Genomic DNA, 21328 nt, shown 5'->3' with positions numbered 1-21328 from the left:
GCAGCAAACGATTAATCAATAAAACGAAGTCTGATGAGCAGGACACAGACGGGCGGACCGCAGGACAGACAAAGGGTAGCAAGGGCAGCAGCTGCTCCTTGTGCTCTGCTCCTCGGGGTCCTTGGGTTGTGAAGCCCTCCGCCACGCGCCCCCCGCGAATCCTCGCCAGCTCCGGGTGAGCTGCTCCCACGTTGACTGACAAGTCTTTGTGCAAACAGACGCACAATCCCACTCACAAACACACTCGCAAACAGGGCCAACACACACAGAGACCAGCTCGTTGCTGGCACAATATGAAAAATGTTTTTTTCCCTCTTCCAGGGGCGGTGGCTTTTGGGGCGGGGCATGTTCGTAATCCACAATCGACAAAGATAAATCGCTTTTAGTGTGCTCCAAAGCATTTATTTAAATTTACGCTCGCTCTCCGTTTCTGTTGCTGTCTCGCACGCACTGACTGTCACCTCGCTCTTTCTAGTCAGCTACACTGGGAAAAAGTGTCCCCTTATGTGAAGGGTCAATATCAAATTTTATTTGTTTGCAGGGCGTTGCTGGAATCTTCTGAAGCTAGCGATAGGCCGAAGGATTAGAAACCTTCTTTTTCCATAGTTTAGATCCTTGTTAATATTTTTCGCCGTGCAGCTGAACATCGAACCCGAAAACGAGACTAGAACAGCGGCCAACACAGGCCACTGAATTATTTGCGGTTTTCGCTGCACGCTGACGTCATAGATACGCGGCTACGACAACTTAAGCTACCCTGCAATACACTCCACTCGGCGCCCACTTGCAGGACCCCAGTTCAGTTAGGGATCCAGGACTCGGGACTGGGAACACAGGACTCCGGATGTCCCGCTCCCCAGGCGACTGGTGGCAGGCATTAGCGTCATTCATACTTTGGGGCCAGCTCCTTCTTCTTAGCTCAGCGCTCAGCATGTGAGCCACCCCCCCAAACTTATGGATGTGTGCGTTGTGCGTGTGTGTGCGTGTGTGTGTGTGTGGATGCTAGTGGGTGTGAGAGTGTTTAACTGCCTGTAATGAGCTGCCAATGACTCAGCCTTGGTCGCAGCTTAATGAGCAAATTAGTCGGCTAGAAATTGTTTTGTGTCCTGTGACTCTGTCTGTCTGAAATGGATTCGATTTGGCAACAACGTCCGTAAGCTGATTAAACAATTCCCACCTTTATCCCTGCTCAAATATCATGGCAGGGTGTGAAGTGACATCACTAAAAGGATATTTGGTGTATTATATATATAAGTTATCGTCCGGTTATAATTCGTTGTTTCTTATCCACACTTTAAGGCTTCGAAATTGGAGCAGCGCTGTAAATCAGCATTCCCAATCAGCATTGTGACCTCCTCACATCCTCCTGTTTATTTACATATGACATGGTTCGATGGGTATTTCCGCGTCTTATTTTTAATTAAACTTTCAGTTCATATTTGCCGTCAGTTAAGCGGCTTTCGAGGAATTGCGCATGCTGCACATCTGAAATATGGAACATGGAGCGCCTGGCTGAATGTCTTCTTGGCCCATTGACATGGCTGCATATTTCTCGGGCAAATGTTGCAGACGTGGCTCGCCCAGTCACCCAATCACACAGTCACCCCGTCACCCAATCACCCTGGTCCCCATCCTCACACTTGTTCTGCGAAACCGACTGACTTCGCCCAACACATTGAGCTCGGCTTGTGCATTATTTACTTGTGTGTGCCACTGGCATCCATATCCATTGTATTTGAATTGTCAAATCAGCGGCAGCCGAGGGGCGCGGGTGGGGAAGAGATGGGGCTGCTGGCAGGGCACAATGGCCGACGATGGGAAGTGCGCAGACAAACAGGCGGGGCTCCCATCCTTCGGGCTCTATCAGCGCCCTCAACGGCTGACTGACTCGACCGGACGGAAGCTGCAAAACAAACTAAGCATTGCATTTACGGCTAAATAAAGCGGGCTGAAAGAGCAGCTGCAATGAAAGGTTAAGGCAGATGCACTGCGCGAACGAACGCTTCTGATCCGACATCGATTCAACATGCACCATGCTATGGCTATGGTATTCTCGGAATAGGAATCACCGCATCCTAGTCTATGGCTCATAAGCTGGTTTAATAGAGATTACTCTTGTATCAAGGTGACTTCTGTGCTTGGTGATATATGTTTTTAGTTCTGATGAACATGATGAATCCAAGCCTGCTAATGACTCGCCCAAAGAATCCGTCTTCTGGGCACATCCCCGATCTAATTAAGTGCTAACTAATGTGTTTGTCCACACTTGGGTGGACAACTGGACCGGCTCAAAATGCTAATTAGATGGAAATGGTCCCTCCGCCATTCGAGTCCCTCGAATGTGTGCATTATCTGTTTGAATATACTCGCAGCGAGTAGTGGGTGTTTGCTTTAATGTTTATGCATGTATGCTGCGCCAGAAATTCCAACACTTGTCGACCAACATATCCGTCATAAACATTTCACATCAGCCGCAACGTAAATTTCACTTAAATATGCAAATTTCCTTTTCCCCTCACAAAAAGGGGTTTTGGGGTTGACGTTTCAACTGTTTGCCGCGTTCCACAAAAAATGATTCGGAAAGCGAGTGGGCTCCGGACTCAAAGCAAACACGTTAATTGAAAAATTTACCCACATTCCGCATCCGCTGTGAAAACGCTGTATGTGTGTATGTATGCTGGAATGTTGACAATAGCGAATATTGTCGGCCAGTTATGACAGGCAATTAAATTTCGACTAGGGCAGCATTTTGTTGCCCAATTAGCCGAGTCTGCCAGCGATTTACAAGCGGCCAAGAGGAGGAGCACTCCGGGTTGACAACAGACCAGTCACCAGCCACCAGCCACCAGCAACCAGCAACAGACACTTTTGGAGAGGCGGCAAATGACTGCGGACAGCTCGCCAGATACAGATACAGATACATTTACAGCTACAGATGAAGCTGGATCTGAATTGGAATCCGAGGCCGAACAAATGTGCCAAAAAATGCTCATGATAATTCGGGCGGACACCCTTTTAAACACTCATCCGCCCCGTTGGCCCCGTTAAAGAGCCAGCAGCTCTGGCATTTTGTTATGGGACTTTGCGGTTTTAAGTTTAGTATTTGTCGGATGCAGCACGTAGCGGTTGGGGAAATGGACTGGGATGGGGGTGCGTGGGGCATGGGGATGGTAAGAGCACCCGAGCTTTATGCGCTGCACTCAGTAGGTAACACGTGACCGTGTGGCAAACAAAACAAACGAAGCAATGAACCAGGCACCGAAAGGGAAACACAAACCAGTAGCACAGAAGAAAGTGCTGACGAAGGGTTGGGGGAAGGCTGGGGGCCGGGGGCCGGGGAATGGATCTGAAGGGGTACATAATGGCCCTTGCCAGGCGTTTGTTCGCTGGTTGCGAGCTGCAAAAACCGCTCCGCAAGAAAGCGGACACACACACTCGCGAATGGATGGAAAATAAAAGTTTATCCTTGGACCAACAGCAGAGGCATTACTTAAGCGCAGTGCACACTGTGTGTTCTGCTTATTGCCGTAGCCAATGCGACAACACGTGCCGAGCTGCAGTCCCCCAGTCGCCCAGTCGCCCAGTTCCCCGGCTCCCCAGCTCCACAGTTGGTCAAGTGCGTTGGCGTGAGCGAGGAGCCACTGTGGCCGGGCCACTTTGAGCTGGCTAACAAAATAAGCAGGCGCACACACAGCCACTCGGCCCGAATAGTTCAGCGTTGCATTGTAATCGTGGTCGAACGCGATATCCTGCAACGATAGGTTTTGGCAACAGCCTATGCTTCAGTTGCAACTAGTCCCAGTTGATCCGTATACTAGAGAACATTTGTTATGGTGTGGAACTCGCCAGCCCGGAACCATTAAAAATTATTATATTTCAAAGGAACACGTCATTGGTTGTCATTTATTACGTTGGTTGTACACCGACCATATTTTCGCAGCCACCAGTGCACAGCTTCCAGTTACACACGATACTGGCATAAATATTCTTCGAATGGTTATTGTTTCTGCTTGACATAATTGAAGTACTTACTCCGCAGAAACAATAACCAGATAAATTTCGAATTTGCATTTAATGGCTGCAGAAATCATGGCTATGGTTATTTATGGAGTGAATTTTAATAAACGTGTTTTAAATTTCGCACACATACATAACCGTGTGTAGCACGCTCATGGGCCGCGATTCGCACACAGACGCACGAAGGAGGCCCACACACACACGCACCGTTTCGTGAGCCATTATGCAAATTGGCAACAACATGGCCCTGGAATCGGAGTGGGCCCGAACCGAACGCCCGAAAGCCGAAAGAGTCGGGAAAGCCGTAATGCCCGGCTCTTACTACTCATAAATCTACTGCAATGGTACAAATCAAATCATAACTTATTTGCATACATACGAGCCTAGTCCTGCGCCACAGGCTCGTATGTGTGAAGGTCCCCAATCACCAACTTCACATACATACGCACTGCTGTATGTGCTATGTGCTGTGTGCTCTATGAGCGCCATATCAATTACATTACATAGTCCTGGCCTGGCACTTGTGTGCTGCGCAAATCTTTGCCGAATTCAGTCACGTTTCCATAACACACTGACCAGGACCAGGACCACACCAGCCAGTCAGCCAGCCACTCGGCCAGGAGCCACAGCCACAGCCCACACGAAAGTGTATTAAATTCGAGCTGAAGTTGGCGCTTGGGGCTCGGACACTTTGCGGCGGTGGAAGGAGTGCGCTTAGAAAGCCATAAAATATTTATGTCTCAGCCAGTTTGCGAATGAATTTGAAGGCCAATGCAGGAGCATAAACTCTGATACACCCGGCCGCGCCAGCCAATCGAATGGCGGATGGACTGGGGGCGGTGGCGGGGATCGATAACGCAAACAATATGCAAGGGCAAACAAAGTTGTTTCCATTTTGCTGGTCATCGTAGTGGGGGCGGTTCCTTCATTCAATAGTTTTGTTTCTACGATGCCCGCAATTCGGATTCGCACAAATAAGCAGTTCGAGTACTGAAAACAAGGATTTTTTAGACTTTTAATCCTTAATCGATAATCAAATAAGCTGGCTGCTCAGCCGAACTGAGCCGATTTGGCATAATAAAAAGTGGGATAATTTTCGCATGTTGTTCGGGTTGCGTCCTGCGGCTTATTTATATGTGTATTATATTTTTTATTACCAAGCGCCTGGGCAATGTTTGCGTTATTTCTTTGGTTCAACGGCTTATGAAATTATGATAGTAAAACCCGACTACGGCAACGGCAATGGCAATGGCAGTGGCTGTGGCAATTCCAATGGCGGCCATTTGAAAACTCGTAAATCAACCCACACGCAACGTCTGCTCCGTTTGGCAAATATAAAAAGGACTCCCTGGCCGTCTTGGCGCTTTCAAAAAGACGAACGGACAAGAATTCAATTATTTGCCATATGAAACGGTCATTGACTGACTGATGGTCAGTGGCAAAGGTTGCTCCTGCCTTTGTTGTCGCTTTCTATGGCCTGTGTCCTGTGGGCGGTGTCCTGTGACCCCTGCGCCCCCAGCCGCCGACCCTTAACCCTTAGGTTAGCCATTAATGTTTACGAGGGGCAAGAGGAGAGCGGACTTACAATATTTTTCAGGGCCACCATCAGCGTTATTCCCATTGATATGGCTGGCTGTAAAAGCGGCTGACTCTGGCCCATATATGAAATTAGAATTTCATCGCCCAATCTGCATTTCCAATTAAGCCCCGCTCATCGGATCCACACACGACTGCGGCTCATTATCGCATATTGGGTTTCAAAAATGTTAAGCCACAATTCCGATTCCTCTGCGCCTCTGCATCCTGTATGCTCACTTCCATCCGGTCAATCTGGGTGACAGGAGGCGAAGGACGAGGCGCGAAGGTCACACGTCGATGGGCAGGCACAACCCGGCTTATTTGCTGCCCGCATGTGTGTCCTGCTTCCCGTGTCCCGTATCCCCTTGCCACCCCCCTTCGCTGCAGGCTGCACGCCCATGCCGATGTATATGCTGATGGTGATGGTGTCGTGTCGGCGTAATGGCCGAAAAGGACGAAAATCGGGATTTTGCGTGCGGAATGACTTTTGCGCGCCGCATTTAAATGAAGGCAAGCTTAAATGGATTCCGCCGGCTGTCGGGGATGAGTTTGAATCCACTTCTTCAGCTCGGATTGATTTTTGCAGCTCCTCGGCGTGAAAGCTGCGACTCTCGCAGCCCGTCCGCTGCACAGGCTCCAATTAACTTTGCACCTGCACACCCTCTAATTGAGTTCGCCTTTTAGCCTTTTTATTTCGGCGTCGGAATTCATTTAGTGCCGAGAGCAGGCGCATGTTAGTTCAGGCGACAGCAGATGGGACAGGTCGGGCTCAAGTTATCCTCCACGTGCCGCACGAGGCGGCTGCAGGACTCGTTTCGCGGCGAGCAACTCTGCACGACGGTGTCCTATTAATGGCAAATACTTTTTGTAATTAAATAATAATTTAGCGAGCGGGGGACTGAAGACGAGATGACGAGCTCGCCCACGCAGCCGAGAGACCCCAAAGTAGTCTTGGCAACAGCCACCCCTGTGTCCCATGTAGGTGCACATGGAGAAGTAAATCGACTACACAGACTCATAGTAGTGTTCTTTATATTCCTTATTGTGATGTGTAAGTGAAGAGCTTTTCTCGCAGTGCACTCAGTCGTGGGTATATTTATTTGTATACGAGTATTTGTGGTTTAATGCCAGACACTTGCTGAGTTTATGGGTCGTTCTTTTTCATGGCCAAAACGAAATGAGTGCAGGTCTCGATGCACCACTCACCACTAGTTTGGCCATTTCACGAGCTCGGGGAAACGAGCTCCCTCGCATGATTGAACTACTCTGCGGATTAGGCCGAAAAGTAGTTTTAGCCCGGCCTCCTCAGATGGAGCCGCACGCTGTTGCGGCGGATAATTTTAGATTTTTCTGGCCGCAAACACCAGCGCCCGCAGTGACGGCGGCGGCAGCGCAAACAATTAGCCTTGCCAGCTGCAGTCGGCCGCAGGGCAGCAGTGCGTATGCGTGATTTATGAATGCGGTGCACGCTGTTGCGGCTATCAAGGGTGGGTAATATTTGGCTGCAGCTCCGGACATGTGCATTATGGGCGAAACGGGGGCGGGCTAATTCAATTAGAGCTGTGTTGTGTTTGCGTTCGGCCTTTGCCCAGCAGTGCTTTGTTCTATGCACACGAGTGCGAACACGAAATTCGATAATTGATTTAGACAATCAGTGCACTTTGCTGCACTTTAACTCGGGGCAATCAAGAACGTGGATAAACATTGGGCAGATTTTCTGCTCCTTTGCCTGCCCACTGGTGACTGGTGATATATGTATGTTCTGTGTGTATGCATATCAAAAATCCAATGACTCTAGTCCCTCGCTCAGAATCCTGCCATCCTGCGAGCAATGTTCAAATGAAACTGAAAACCGAAATTTCTCTGCCCCGCTGTCCTTGCAGGCGAATGTAATGGCAGCGCAGACACATTGATAGCCACAGAAATGTTGGCAAATAGCAAAAATTTCACCTGCACCGAATTTCTCTGCAGGCCTGCGAAGAGTTGTTTGTTTGGTATGTGCCTTTGACCAATAGTTATGTGCGATGGCCGAAGGGCATGGGCTGGCAAATTCCGAAAAAACTACTGCAATAGTTCTGACAGAATAGAAAATCACAAGAGGACCAGAAACAAATAGCAAAATTCAGCAGCGGCAAGGAATATGCAAAAATATTTTCTCTACCCTCACACAAATTGGCTGCCAAAGGGAAAATATGTCGGCTGAGCGGAGGAAAGAGTGGGGATGGTCAGTTAGGTGGGTATTTAAGTTTTTGTAATGTAAAAAATGGGCAAAAATTTTAACTTTTTAATTTAAATGCCAATCGATTAGAATGTGAATAGGAACTAAACGAAGTACAGCACTCAACGTTTGGACCATAAAGTCGATAATTTTGTCCAAAATAATGATTTTTAGGTTTGAAAATACGAGGGTAACCAAAAAAAAAAAAAAAAAAAAAAAAAAAAAAAAAAAAAAAAAAAAAAAAAAAAAAAAAAAAAAAAAAAAAAAAAAAAAAAAAAAAAAAAAAAAAAAAAAAAAAAAAAAAAAAAAAAAAAAAAAAAAAAAAAATACGAGGGTAACCTTCATAACTTGGCTAAAAAGTGGCTGAAACCGATAGAAAAGACAGTTTTACACAGTTTAAAGTAAGGACAATAAAACCCTATCAAAGTCCGGAGAATTTAGAAAAATTAATTTTTGGCCAATTTTTGCATTTTTTATAAGGGGTTACATCATTAAAATTGGCCAAAAATTGAAAAAAAATTTATATTTCAAATTTAAATGCCAATCGATTAAGAATATGAATAGAAGCTAAACGAAGTACAGAACTCAACATTTGGACCATAAAATCGATAATTTTGTCCAAAATAATGATTTTTAGGTCGGAAAATACGAGGGTAACCTTCATAACTTGGCTAAAAAGTGGCTGAAACCGATAGAAAAGACAGTTTTACACAGCTTAAAGTAAGGACAAGAAAACCCTATCAAAGTCCGGAGAATTTAGAAAAATTAATTTTTGGCCAATTTTCGCATTTTTTATAAGGGGTTACATCATTAAAATTGGCCAAAAATTGAAAAAAAATTTATCTTTCAAATTTGATTGCCAATCGATTATGGGTGTGACTACGAGCTAAACGAGGTATAACATTTAAGATTTGGACCATAAAAACTATTGTTTTCGCCGAAAATCGATTTATTTGGTTCTGTTCAGTAGTTTTGCTCCCATTAAGAGTCTATTGAAAAAATGACAAATCTTACAGGGAAAATACCAAACTCATTATCCATATTACTATATTACATTATAAATTATATAAATGTTACATTCCCCCTATTTAGCTGTTATTTAGTAATTTCAATTAAACTTTCAAGGCACAAAAGCGAACACGTTTCCACCGAAATAATTCAAATGTGGCCCGGGGTCCTGCATAATTGATGAGTCCTTTCAATTGCTTGTTTTGCAGGAAGCATATCGTCGCTGGGTCTGCAGTACACTAGTGCCATATTTCGCCGAGCCAAAGGACGTGTCGCCGCAGCCGAAGGACGAAGGACAGGGCAAAGGCAAACGCTCGGCGAGAAGTGCAGCGAGTGCGGAGGCGACGGCGATGGCGGACGGAATCAAGCATAAATCTCTGAAATTAATCAGCAATAACAATAAATCAAATAACGGCAATAACATGAACGAGCGTCAGATTAATCAGAAGCATGACAAGAGCTCCAATGCGAACGCGAACGCGAACTCGAACGCCAGCAAGGACATTGACCGCAGCGCGGAGGAGGCGATTGACAGGGACCTGGCCCAGACATTCTACGACGTTGTTGGCCTGTCTAAGCCCCGCCGCGGCGAGGAGGAGGTCCTGCCGGAGGACGAGGCTGGATTAGGACGCAGTGCGGACTCCGAAGTGGATAAGGGTGCGGAGGCGGACAGGAAGAGAAGTAGGAACAGGGAGGCGGAGCTGGAGCTGGATACGGAGGCGGAGGCCGAACAACAATCCAATAATTTCATATCGACTGCCAATAATTCGGATCCCAGAGCTACGGATCCAGTGATATCAAAACTACAGAAGAGGTGAGCCATCCATTCGAATGCAGCTAAATAGTTTATTTTATATCCACCACTTTCTTAGATCAACGCGCAAGACAGAGTTCCGTAAGCGTCGTCGTATCCGGCCGTGCCTGAGCGTCTGCCAAACCGTGGAACAAAAGTGCCCCTACCTGCTGCCCGCCGATCGCGCCCCTGCGCTGCCCACCCAATATGCCGGCGAGCCGACATTTCTCTGCCTAGGTGAGTATGCCTCCCGGTGCCATAGATGCTGTTCTCATCCGCACACTCCAATCCCCGCCAGATCAAAACATACCCGAGACTGGGGCGCAGCTGGAGAAGTCTAGCTACGGCCCCAACGATTGCTGCTACAGCTACTGCAACGGACCGGCCTCCGGAATCTGCACCGTTTGCCAGGACTTCAGCCAGCCCGGGACGGAGGAGCGCGATGTCGCGGGCAACTCCACCCGCCGTGTGCACAACATCACGCTCTCGCTGAGCTCACATCCCGGCGAGCACGCCCGCGCCAAGAGCGTGGCTTTGGCCCTGCGGAACGTCAGCCAAACCGGGAGCGATCCGGACGCAGTGGAAACGCTGCTCGACCGCCTGCCGTACTACGCCAGCCACGACGGGATCTTCTACTACGACGAGGAGGGCGAGATGCCGCACGCGTCGCTCTCCGGCGACTGTGCCGTAGTGCCCGCCGCGACCACGCGCTGCACCATTCCGTACTACGCCTCCGGGACGGGCGCGGTGGCCAAGCCGCCCACGCAGCTGCTGGTCTGGCTGAGCGCCCTGCTCGGCCTGCTCAGCAGCTGTGGAGCGGCGCGTCAGAGGTGGAGCTGTCAGTGGAGCAGTGGCTGCGGCGGGCACCGGGCTCGCAGTCGCCAGGCGGTCACCTGCGAGGCCAACTGCCACGAGCAGGAGCTGGTGAAGAGCAGGAGCTGCAGCCAGAGGAGCCCGAAGGTGCGCAGGGAGAAGCCAGGTCCGGACCAGGACGCTGAGCTGGTGCCCTTCAGGACGTGGCTGTGGTCCAGCTCCTGGCATGCCTACAAGCTGACCTGCAGCAAAATACGATACTTCAGCAGCCGGAGCAGGTTCAAAGGAGAGGCGAGGGCCGCTCGTTCGACGAACTCCAAGGACCCAAGTGGATTACAGTGGAGTCGGGGGGCAGGATGCACTAGGACTAGGAACTACCGCTTCTTCTACTACTACAACTACAACATCAACGACTGGTGGCGGAGATGGTGGCGCTGCCTGAGCAGCGGGGCCTTATAGTGCCTGCGAAGGAAAAGGATTACCATGACGACTCCCTCTCCGGCGGGGAGGCGATTCCAAGCACTAGTAATAGCTAAGTCGGAAGCGATGCATAGTAGATATGGCAAGGGTCCGGGAAAGACACACTGTGACACAGAACACACAAATCCATGGAATACGAATTAAACGAAACGGAAAACAGAAACCACTTAAATATTTATGGTCCTCTTTCAAACGAAATAAAAACAAGCATGAATTAATTATAAATCTCTATTGAAACAAAACCAAAATAGCATATTTTATTACAACTAGAACAAAGAATATGAATATTTAATTAAACAAAAAGCAACTGCCACAAGAATAGGTTTTTTAGATAAACGATAACGGAAGTATAAAACAAAACAAAAAAGAAACAAAAAACAATTTAAAACGCATACAACTAAAACATAAAAGGGATACCGACGGAAAATATAATAATATAAATAGTTATTAATTTAATTGCTGGCGAACATAAATACGAAAAGTTTAGGTTAGCTACAAAACAAAAAGACGAAAGGAAAAATCCAAATTTACTAGACTACAAATTTGAGTGCGGCGATTAGCGGAAAATGGGGAAACCCCCAGGTTCAACACACAATTTCATTCAGACGACAACGTATAGGCCGCGTATCAACCACCTTTCAAAGAAAAGCGAAACGTGAACTTTACTTAAATTAGTTTACACATGTACATACGCGCATGTGTGTGTGTGAAGTACTGTAGTCGAGGTGGGAGCGATTTAACTAACAATTAAAACAATTAATGGGAAGAAAACAAAATGAAGCCGCAAAAGTGTCTAAAAATTTCTTTATTTAGTATACAAATAAGAGGAAGTAAACATTTGTATAACCCAATGAAGCAAAAGAGCCAAAATGAAAAAGGAAGAGTATGAGTACGAGTATGAGTATGTAAAACGCACAGTAAACACGTATCTTTAAGATTCATCGACCGACAGGGCGAGGGACTCTGGCCGAGATTCGGATTCGGATTCGGGTAGCAACGGAAGCATTACCGGCATGTAGGACATATGAGTCGCATATATGTATGTACGTTAGATATAGTCACAATGTGCAACGTAAGCCGCAAATTAAGGTAGAGAGGCGTGGTCAGAAGAACAACAATATACCTACTATATAAATACTAACAATGAATAATAATACTTTTTGTAATAAAGTGAACTCTATGTAGCGTATATATATATTAATTATATATATGAAATATATATATTTATATAATATATATTGTCTTAACAACTTATCGTACATAACTTGCAGCAAATGAAAACTATGAGAAAATCGAAACGAGAAACCGAAACCGAAACCGAAAGCGAATGCAAAACCGAAACCGGCGAAATCCAAGCGTAAATAATTAAGAAATAATTAGTCGTATTTGGTATTAACTAATTAACTATTAAAGTAAGAACAAACAATTTGAGAGAACCCTCTGATAGAGCACACTCGCCCACACTCTCACAGATATAGAAAGACACCTCTTCGAGCACTCCTAAAGGTTCAGTTCAAGTTAGTTGCCCCCACCCAGCCAATCACCCGATAACCCAATGACCCCATGACCCGGTGACCCGGTGACCCGGTGACCAGACATCCGATCACCCGACTTCCATCTGTCACTCCACCTCTCTCACCCTCTCACCCTTTCACGTTTTCGGAAAAGTCCTTTGTTCGATCTCTTCTCAGAGGTCCATAATCGAACGGTTCAACCCACTGCAGGCAGTGTCGGAATTACCAGGACTTAAGTCTATTAGGATGCATCGGAACGTTTCCCACACGACCTTCCACAACATTTTGCATTACCAAACTGACGAAATTACTTTAGGAGGAGGTAGCAGGACAGCAGATGGCACGGATTTTGTTAGGTGTTGTAGTAGCAACGTATCGATGTAACGAGCAGGAGCAGCAGCCTTCATTACGAACCCTCCATGTCTCTCTGGTTAGCCCCCATATCAATAACTCTTTGTAAATACAGATTACGTATGAGCAACTCGCCTCGAATCCATCTGCACAGTCCCATCCCATCCCCGAAGCATCCACATACGCCTAGCCTACGCTACACTTTCGCTCCTTCGATTCTCCAAGTGACCCCCAGTTGCGCCGCGTGCGGAACTGTTTCCATCAATGTGGCGATGGTACGGAATGACGTGGCCAAACTTTTCACTTATAGTATAGAGTATAGGGGCGGATGCATGCCTTTTCTTGGGAAAACAGGGGCGTAAAAGCAGGAGAGGGGCGGTCAGGGCGGACAGGGCAGAACGACACCGTTATCAGGCACTTCAATGGCGGAACGGAAGCGGAAACGGAGCAGGTAACGGTGGCGGAAACAGTAACAGAAACAGAAATAGAAACAAAAGAGCAAAGGAACAGGGCAGAGTCAGCCGCTGGCACAAATTGCGCGCATATAGAATGCAAATTGTTATGAATTATTGTGTACTTTTGTAAAACTTTTTGATATATATAATATAGTTAACATGAATAGATGCCTAAATAATAATAAATTAAATGTTAATTTATTTAAATGTAAACAATAAATAGAGAAGGACACTGGAGTAGGCCGGTGGATGCGGACACGGAGGCGGACCGAGGTCGAGGCCCGTCCGGTTTGTTGGTCAGTGCGACTCGATCCCGGGCCCCAATCCATATCCGAGCCCCGGCATTAGCGTATGTACGAATAAATTTTAGGCACCGGAAATGGAGGATCCTGACGCCCCTTCGGCGGGGATGACTCGTTCCGGGAGGCGGCGATATCCCTGTGCATAGCGAAACTAGTTGAATTGTGTACGTAATGTGGGCGAAACCATAGCTCCAGATCTGATCCATCGACTTTGCATGGTAGACAGCGCATCGACACCATCCCATGCGGTCCATACACAATCGAGTCACGTTCAAATCCAGATCCGAATCAATAACCAATTAGCACGAATTATACAATAATTTTTGTAATTGATTAGCCGCTGCCACACAAGCAAAAGCAAAACCAAAACCAAAAATCGAAAATCAACAAGCAAAAACAAAAACCAAAAACTCCGCTGCAGCGTTCGCTAGCAATTATTTTTTACAAAAACCAAAAAAAAATATTTCAAATATGTAAAAAAAGAGATTTTTAAAAACCGAAACAAAATTGGAAACACGAAATTCTTTTTAGGCCAAATGAAATTACATAATTGTGTGCCAGGACAAAAGTGACAAAATATAAAAAAGAAGAAAACGTTAAAATGTGTTGTATTTAATATCATGCAAGCATGCACAGAAAACCGAACAAGGCGAATAAAGAAAAACAATTAATATAACGAAATTCATAGCGTCAAGTCAAGTTTAATTTAATTAAATGAAAACATAGACTAATTTAATGGAAAGCCACACAGCTAGCAGACGAAACAAAAAGTCTCCATAAAATTGAATACTCTAACCATAGAATTTCCCGAATGAAAGTTTGCATAGTGAAAAATCGAATCCAACAATGAAAAGCCCCTCCCGAATAACAGTAATTTAGTGGAAACTGATAAAACGTAAAACCTAAAACCTAAACCCCACTTGAGACAGCTAAAACTTTAAAAACTAAACTGAAATCTTCTGTACTTGTTATTAAAATACAAAACGTAAGGATAAACATAGAAGAATCAACAAATTATAAATAAAAAACGATGAAAAGCCCAAAAATAGAACACAAAAACGAAATTTCATAGTCCTTAAGCTAAAGTCTAAAACCAAAGAAAATTAAATTCCCCCAGCCAAACTATCTAACGTAATGAAATTCATTTCCAGAGCGGACGGAGAAGGAATAGTAATACTTTCTAATAATAATGGCAACTGGCATAATTATGGTAATTGTAAAATAATTAAACAATGACGTAACGTAATACCAAAACGGAAAAATCGAAAATAATAAAAATAAATTGTTGTTATTGAATGTATTTGTATAGAAAAATTATTATGATTATGACGATGAATAATAAATGATTACAAAAATAATAATTATTGTTCAAACCGAAAAAGCAAACAAAAAAACAAAACAAATATATATATATACGAGAAACCGTCTTTGACTTCCTCTACTGGGATGAACTGGAGGAACTAACCAGCTCACTGCATCATCTTTCCACTCAAATGCCACGTGCCAAAACCCGTGGGTTTTGCTCGGGAAAAATCGGAATAACGGTCGGGAAAACCCCCAACAAACAAAATAATTATCAGCTCTCGAGAGAGAAGAAGGAATGGAATGGAAAGGGGAAACAATCGCATGACTCCGAACCAAAGCAAAGTATAATTGCATACGTGGGGTTAAAGCAGTGTTTCCTTCATATTTTAATTTGGACAATTCTATTAAGATATAGGGTTGTCAAAATCGTTAATGAAGAAGATGGATGCAAAGATGCATGTTTCAGATCTCCCCAGCCAACAAAAACTGTTGCCTACTTTCGGGAGCTGAAAGTCTTTGCAATCATGAGTCGAGTCATTGGCAAGACTTGACTCACGATCCCTCTTTAGTATACAAAGTCGGAACGCCTTGTTTACCTAATCCGCCTGGCCGGGTTATCCGTTATTTATGGAAAGTATAACCATGCATATCAGGTGAAAATCTTGATTTCCCCAAGCAGCTAACCGGCAAAGTGGCAGCAATCAAGTCGGGAAGCCAGCGAGCGGCGGCAAATGGCATGTTCTGCAATCTCGCACGCACTTGCGTTTAAAGTGCTTGTGGGCTTGTGCGGGACCTGCGAGGGGCTGTATTATTATATAACCGGTGTAACTTTCACTTTCGAGCCGCTCAACGCAGGTGCTTAGCGGCAGTAACGGCGGCACCATCATCGGCAGCCGCAACAGCAAACACTCTAATTAGGCGCGAGGAGGACGAGCGAGGAGGACGAGGCGGCAGGACGAGGGACAGAGGACGAAGGCAGAGTCGGCATGCCGCTGCCGAAGCTGGCTCCTTCGCACACGAATCCTTCGGCTCCGTTGGCCGGGGCACTGTGCCGCCGTCCGCCGAGTTTTCAGATACGTTTCGGCTGGCGAAAGGGAAAGTTCGAACTGCGGACGCGTCGCCGGAAAATCGCTCGCTTTTCCGGCTGTTTTTCCGAGTTTTGAGGGCTGCATGTGAACGCACCGTCGGTACGTGTTTATCCGCCTTTGAAATGTGTGTTTGTGGCGCTAAATATTTGCGTAGTGCTAACGAGTTGTGCGTCGACGGTCAACTAGCTTTTCTGTTTGCTCGCGGCACTGGCGTATATATTTGCATACTTTTTGGCGCCAGCTGAAAAAGTCCAAAATAGAAAAGTGAAATTGCGAATCCGTCCAAAAGCATTAATGTGGCATGAAAACTTGATGCCAACTGACAGCTACATGAATTGCTACTCAGGCCTAAGTGCGAGTGAAAGGTCAATGCTAATTGACACTGACGCGGCAAATAAGTTGGGAATTTCTCGATAATTGGGAATTCAATTAACTACTCTCGGAACATTTTGATCGCTTGGTAATTGTCGTTGAAGAAAACGAGAGAAACTTGTGCAAAAACTTGGAAACTTCGCAAGTGCAGCGGCACATTTAAGTATCTGATTAGATTAATCATTAAGTCTATGGTTGCTAAAGAGTATTTTAAATTGTTTTAAATTGATAAACTCAAAGTTGGTAAAATATTTTTTAATGGATTCAAAGTCCATTAAAGCTTAATTAAAAGTAAGCCCATATTTACCTCTAACTTTTGTTATTATTCAATTATTAAGCTGACTATAAACTAAAAGATCCTTTAGTATCCTTGATACAATCTGTATGAGCTAGCATTGTTTCAACTAGACATCCTTTTACGAATTGAGTCTTTGGCTGCTGGCTGATTGCCGTGAGGCCAGCATCTTCAGCTCGCTTAAATATTAATTGAGCCCTCGTTCGACCAGCGTATTATGAGTGGAGAATGAGGCAAGTGACACGCGCATCCTCGGGTCAAAGTCAGGCCCTCCTTTCATGCCTCATTATCGCCGTGTGCGCCGCATTAATAATTCAAGCTGGGCAAATCCAGGGTGCGAAAGCTCAGCCGGGACGCGAACCCGGCGAGGTGAATTCGCGGCAGCCCGGCAACGGTGCGTATGAAAACAGTACTACTGACATGGAGAGGCGATTGCGCAAAGTAATTTGGAAATGCGTTTCCACAGGAAATGGGACCACTGGCCACCGCGTGCCGCGCAGTGTGTTCCACGTGCGCTGGAACCCCAACGAGAAGTTCATCGTGGAGAGTCGCGAGAACCCGGCCATCAACTCCTCCAAGCTGGCTCCGCATCCCCGACTCAAGGTCTCCAAGAACACCAAGCTCACGCTGAGCCCCAAGCTGTATCTCTGCCACGACAAGCACTCGGAGCTGTGCCACAACAAGACCCAGCAGTTCCGCCAGCGCATTGTCCGGGCCTTCGAGAAGGCCATGGTGGAGTCGGTAAACGAGTCGCAGGCGAACCACTACAACGTGGACTACAAGCCCGTCTTCGGGGACAGCTTCGAGGAGCAGTACTACCCCTCGACCTGCCTGGTCATGGAGGCGGGCGTGCGGGTCCTGCGCCGCAAGGACGCGCCCTTCAACAAGCTGCCCTTCGGCCGGCTCTTCCCGCGCCAGAAGCTCTTCCGCAACGTCAAGGACATCAAGACCTGTGCCATCGTCTCCAGTGCGGGATCCTTGGCTGGCTCCAAGTTAGGCCGCTTCATCGGTGAGTAGATCTGAGAGCAGTATGCAGAGGAACATGATTCTAGTGTCTCCGTTTGAGCACTAGTTTTTGTACTCATAAAGTACATTTCACTTGTTAAACTGCCAATGTTGAGTTTCGCTGTGTGCAACTGCAGTGCACCCACCTGCATGCACAATCAGTCGGAAGAGGCCGCTCGTGATCGGTTTGATTTAGCCGTCTACTCTAATTCCGTTTACTATACATTCTGGCCCACTGCGCTCCGCCCTGCTCCCAGACACGCACGACATTGTGATGAGATTCAATCATGCGCCCACGCAAGGACACGAGGTGGATGTTGGCAGCAAAACCACGATCCGTGTGGTGAATTCGCAAGTAGGCTGTAGCGCAGTTCCGCACTTTCGATTGCAGCTGCAATCTACTTTTCCCCTCCCCAGGTGGTCACCAAGCCGGAATTCGACTTCACCCGGGCCCCCATCTTCCGGAACGTCACGATCGCCGCCTGGGATCCGGGCAAGTACAATGGCACGCTGGAGGATTGGCTCACCAGCGCTGACTACGACCTCTTCACCAACTACGAGCTGTACAGGCGGCGCTATCCCAAGTCGCGCGCCTTCCTCATCGATCCCCACTCCGTGTGGCGCCTGTGGCAGAGTCTGCAGATGTTTGCCGGAAACCGGCCGATAAGCAGGAATCCCCCCAGTTCCGGTTTCATAGGTAAGCTATGAAGTTCAGATGCTTGGAATTGTGTGCCTTGCGCCTGCAGAATGTGAATTGCTGAGTGATTTCTATGATGTGCCTTCCCAGGACTGGCCCTGCTCCTGCCGCACTGTCCCCAGGTGGACTTCGTGGAGTACGTGCCGTCCACACGACTCAATGGACGCTGTCACTACTACAGCAAAGAGGTGGGTTCGAAAATTAATTTACTCAGCCGACTCTCCTGAGCCCCTGACTTCCTCCATTCCCAGATGAATTCCGCCTGCACATTCGGCTCCTGGCATCCGCTGGCCGCCGAGAAGCTGATGGCCCTGGACATGAACATGGCGGAGGACGACGACATGTCGGTCTTCCAGTTCGGCATCCTGCGGATACGCAGGCCGGACAAGCTGCTCTGCGGCTTCAACTTCTTTGGCTACTGAGGAGGAGCGCGATTCCCAGCTGCCAGTTCGCAGCTTGCAGGCGGAAGTGGCAGTGACAATCCAGGTGCATTTAATCAAATGGTTTTCATCGAGTGCAATAAACAATTCAACTTTGCAATGAATACAAGCTGAAGTACACTCGGTCGAGTGGAGCGTGGGAGGAGGAGGAGGAGGAGTCCGGGTCCCAAGTGGACTCGCTGCCTTTTGATTGCTTCTCTCGGCTGGCTGGAACAAAGCCGACCAGAACAGAGCAGAACACAAATTATGACTGTCCTCATGGAGCCGTGTTTTCCTTTGCCATTAAATGCCATAACTGTTTGTCTACACGGGCGACCTGAGTGCAATAAGTATAAGTATTATGATTGTTATTCCGGCCCCAAGGATCTCGGCGTGGGCGTGGAGTGGACGAGGTGCGGCGAGCTGGGTGGGGAGGGAAAGCACTCATTAATACGTGATGCGGCAGGCCGAACGTGCGGCGACTCCAAAGTGACAAGACGTGGAGACAACGGCGGAAAGTCGGTGTTATGATGGCAATTTTTGGTCGTTTTCTGCTGGCGTGGCTGGAGTTAAACGCTGCGTATGCGCGATTAAATAATATATAGCGAAAATAAATATTGAGATTCCGTTGAACCAGGAAAGGGCTCGGAACGAAAGTTATGGCCGAAGGGCACTGGGCAGCATCTAGAAAGGGAGCCAAACGAAATGGGGAGTTCCCTGAACCCACCGGGCCACCTGCTCCTCCATTATTCCGCCCGCAGGCAGCCTGCTCTTTTGCATTTCAACAGCCAGCCACAAAGTTCATCTAACTCGAGTCGAAAATAACAAGCCAGCAGAAGTGCAGCCCGAATTTTTGATTTAAGCTTCCATTTCGGACGTTTATTTGACAAATGCAAATAGCAGCAAGGCGTTCACGTGTTTATGTTTGCTCCGGCCACTCTTTGTTTTGGTAATTGTGCAGCGCCCCTGCCCCGAAAATGGCCAAAAGCCATTGGCCATCGTCCATCGCCCACTGGACACTGGACACTGGACACTGAGCACGGGCACTTGGCAGGCGGTATTTTGACATTTTTACAAGCAGTTTGACTTTTGTTTTGCCATTCTGCCGCGAGCTCTTCGCGCAGGCGCGTTCGTTGCCCCCGTGAGAACGTGTTTGCCATGCTGATAGATGGCGAATCAAAATTATGAATTTTATAGCTGAAAGTCATAAAGTGGTGGGTGCGCGTGTGCAGTCGCCCCATGGAATAGGACACTTGGCTGCGATCCCACATCCCGCATCCCCTAAAAACACAATTTTCGAGTAGTCCAGAGTGAGTAAACAAAACGATAAGAATGTGACTCACATTGGTGGACTCTGGAGGAAATCGAAGCGTGCCTGCATATCACTATTTTTTTTAATTGATATAATTTTCTTCAGATCACTCCCCCACATGAGTTTATTGGTGATTCACTGAGTTGTTTTATTTAATTTCTTTAGAAATGACAGGCAATTTCGTTACATATTCTAATAAGCAAATATATGTCTTCTAATTGTATTATACAAAATATTACTGCATTATTCTGCGAGGCTCTTCGAACCAATTTTATTTTTAGGAGTGTGTCACATTTAGTGCTCATTTCCCGTAGCTTCTGGCTGGGCAAACTCCCCCACACCGATGCCCCTTGCTGGGATCCAACTCTTTGTAGCATGCAAATTAAAAATGTTGCTTTTTATTGGATTTTTATCGACTGCTGAATGACAGGCCCGGCCGCCCGAGAGGGTCAGCACTGACATGGACGTGGACATGGACATCTGTTTCGAGAATCCACAGAACCTCCCCCTGAAATGTCAATTTGGGTCGGCTTCAATGTTGTGCTAATTGAAATCAAATGGACGTCATCCATCTATCTTCGAAAGTTTGGATGCAGGGCTCGATGAGCCACAGTGGGCCAACGGATGACTCAGGCCCGAAATTTAGGAAATTAAATATCTGTTTTCTTCATTGGGTTTATTCATTTGCATTGCACGTTTGCTTAGCTTCAGGTGGCTGTGGTCTGCTTTTGTTTTACCCAATTGTATTTTGGGGGATAGCAATACTCAGGGGATTCCGAGAATCGTCGGGATAGTCAGTCGTGCGCCCAAATAAAATATGAAACATAACTTATGCACTGTTGTGGTTTTGTGGCCTTTGATAAAAGGGTTAACCCAGACGTGGGTTAGACTGTGTGTAACTGTGGACACTAGGGTGATGCATCTGGGTGTGTCCGACGACCACAACACGTAGTTGATTCGGGCCAGATCCAGACAAAAGATGGCTTGCACAAGCAGCCTGCGAAGAGTCAAGGACGGCAGACAGCTTTATGTACTTTTCATTATCTCCCAAAGAAATATGCGGCTGGGATAACAGGGATACTTGTCTTTTATTATGGGGGTGGAGCAGGTTCGGCAGCCAATAAATTCTGAACAACTACTCCACATACTAGTGGGTCTTGGGCTTTTCAAGGATATATACGCAGAGTCAATAAAGAAGGACGTGCGAGCAGAAGACTTGTATCTTAAAAAGTAATACTGAAGAAACGATTTTATTAGCGCTATGTTAAGGTAGTAAGATACTTAAGTAAAATCGATGATTGCCTTA

At 46.7% G+C, this 21328-nt stretch overlaps 2 protein-coding genes across 10 annotated transcripts in view; both read left to right on the top strand.

The window, feature by feature from the left end:
* LOC117135722 overlaps positions 1 to 14880 on the top strand; it is a 58061-nt gene extending 43181 nt beyond the window's left edge. For 5 of the 6 annotated variants that reach the window (XM_033296164.1, XM_033296162.1, XM_033296161.1 and 2 more), the window contains 3 exons: positions 9031 to 9635; positions 9694 to 9851; positions 9913 to 14880. In XM_033296164.1, coding sequence (XP_033152055.1) covers positions 9031 to 9635; positions 9694 to 9851; positions 9913 to 10886 — 1737 coding nt within the window. In that variant the 3' untranslated portion in view covers positions 10887 to 14880. The remainder of the gene's footprint in view (positions 1 to 9030; positions 9636 to 9693; positions 9852 to 9912) is intronic. The other variant, XM_033296165.1, reaches the window with a different exon arrangement.
* A 1055-nt stretch (positions 14881 to 15935) lies between these two features.
* LOC117138053 (beta-galactoside alpha-2,6-sialyltransferase 2) lies at positions 15936 to 18803 on the top strand. 4 transcript variants are annotated; one of them, XM_033299873.1, is made up of 7 exons: positions 15936 to 16021; positions 16801 to 16983; positions 17056 to 17598; positions 17852 to 17949; positions 18012 to 18291; positions 18382 to 18479; positions 18543 to 18803. In XM_033299873.1, the coding sequence occupies exons 2-7, from the start codon at positions 16818 to 16820 to the stop codon at positions 18711 to 18713; spliced, it is 1356 nt and encodes a 451-aa protein (XP_033155764.1). In that variant the 5' UTR covers positions 15936 to 16021; positions 16801 to 16817; the 3' UTR covers positions 18714 to 18803. The 4 variants fall into 4 exon arrangements, with proteins under 4 accessions (XP_033155764.1, XP_033155763.1, XP_033155761.1 ...); XM_033299871.1 differs by having other exon boundaries at positions 16007 to 16021; positions 16633 to 16983; XM_033299872.1 differs by having other exon boundaries at positions 16801 to 17598.
* The last annotated feature ends 2525 nt before the right edge of the window (positions 18804 to 21328 follow it).

The sequence above is a fragment of the Drosophila mauritiana genome, chromosome 2R (assembly GCF_004382145.1).
Source record: "Drosophila mauritiana strain mau12 chromosome 2R, ASM438214v1, whole genome shotgun sequence".
Lineage (NCBI taxonomy): Eukaryota > Metazoa > Arthropoda > Insecta > Diptera > Drosophilidae > Drosophila > Drosophila mauritiana.
The sequence above is the reverse complement of the archived record's forward strand: the minus strand, read 5'-3'. Positions and strand labels throughout refer to the sequence as shown.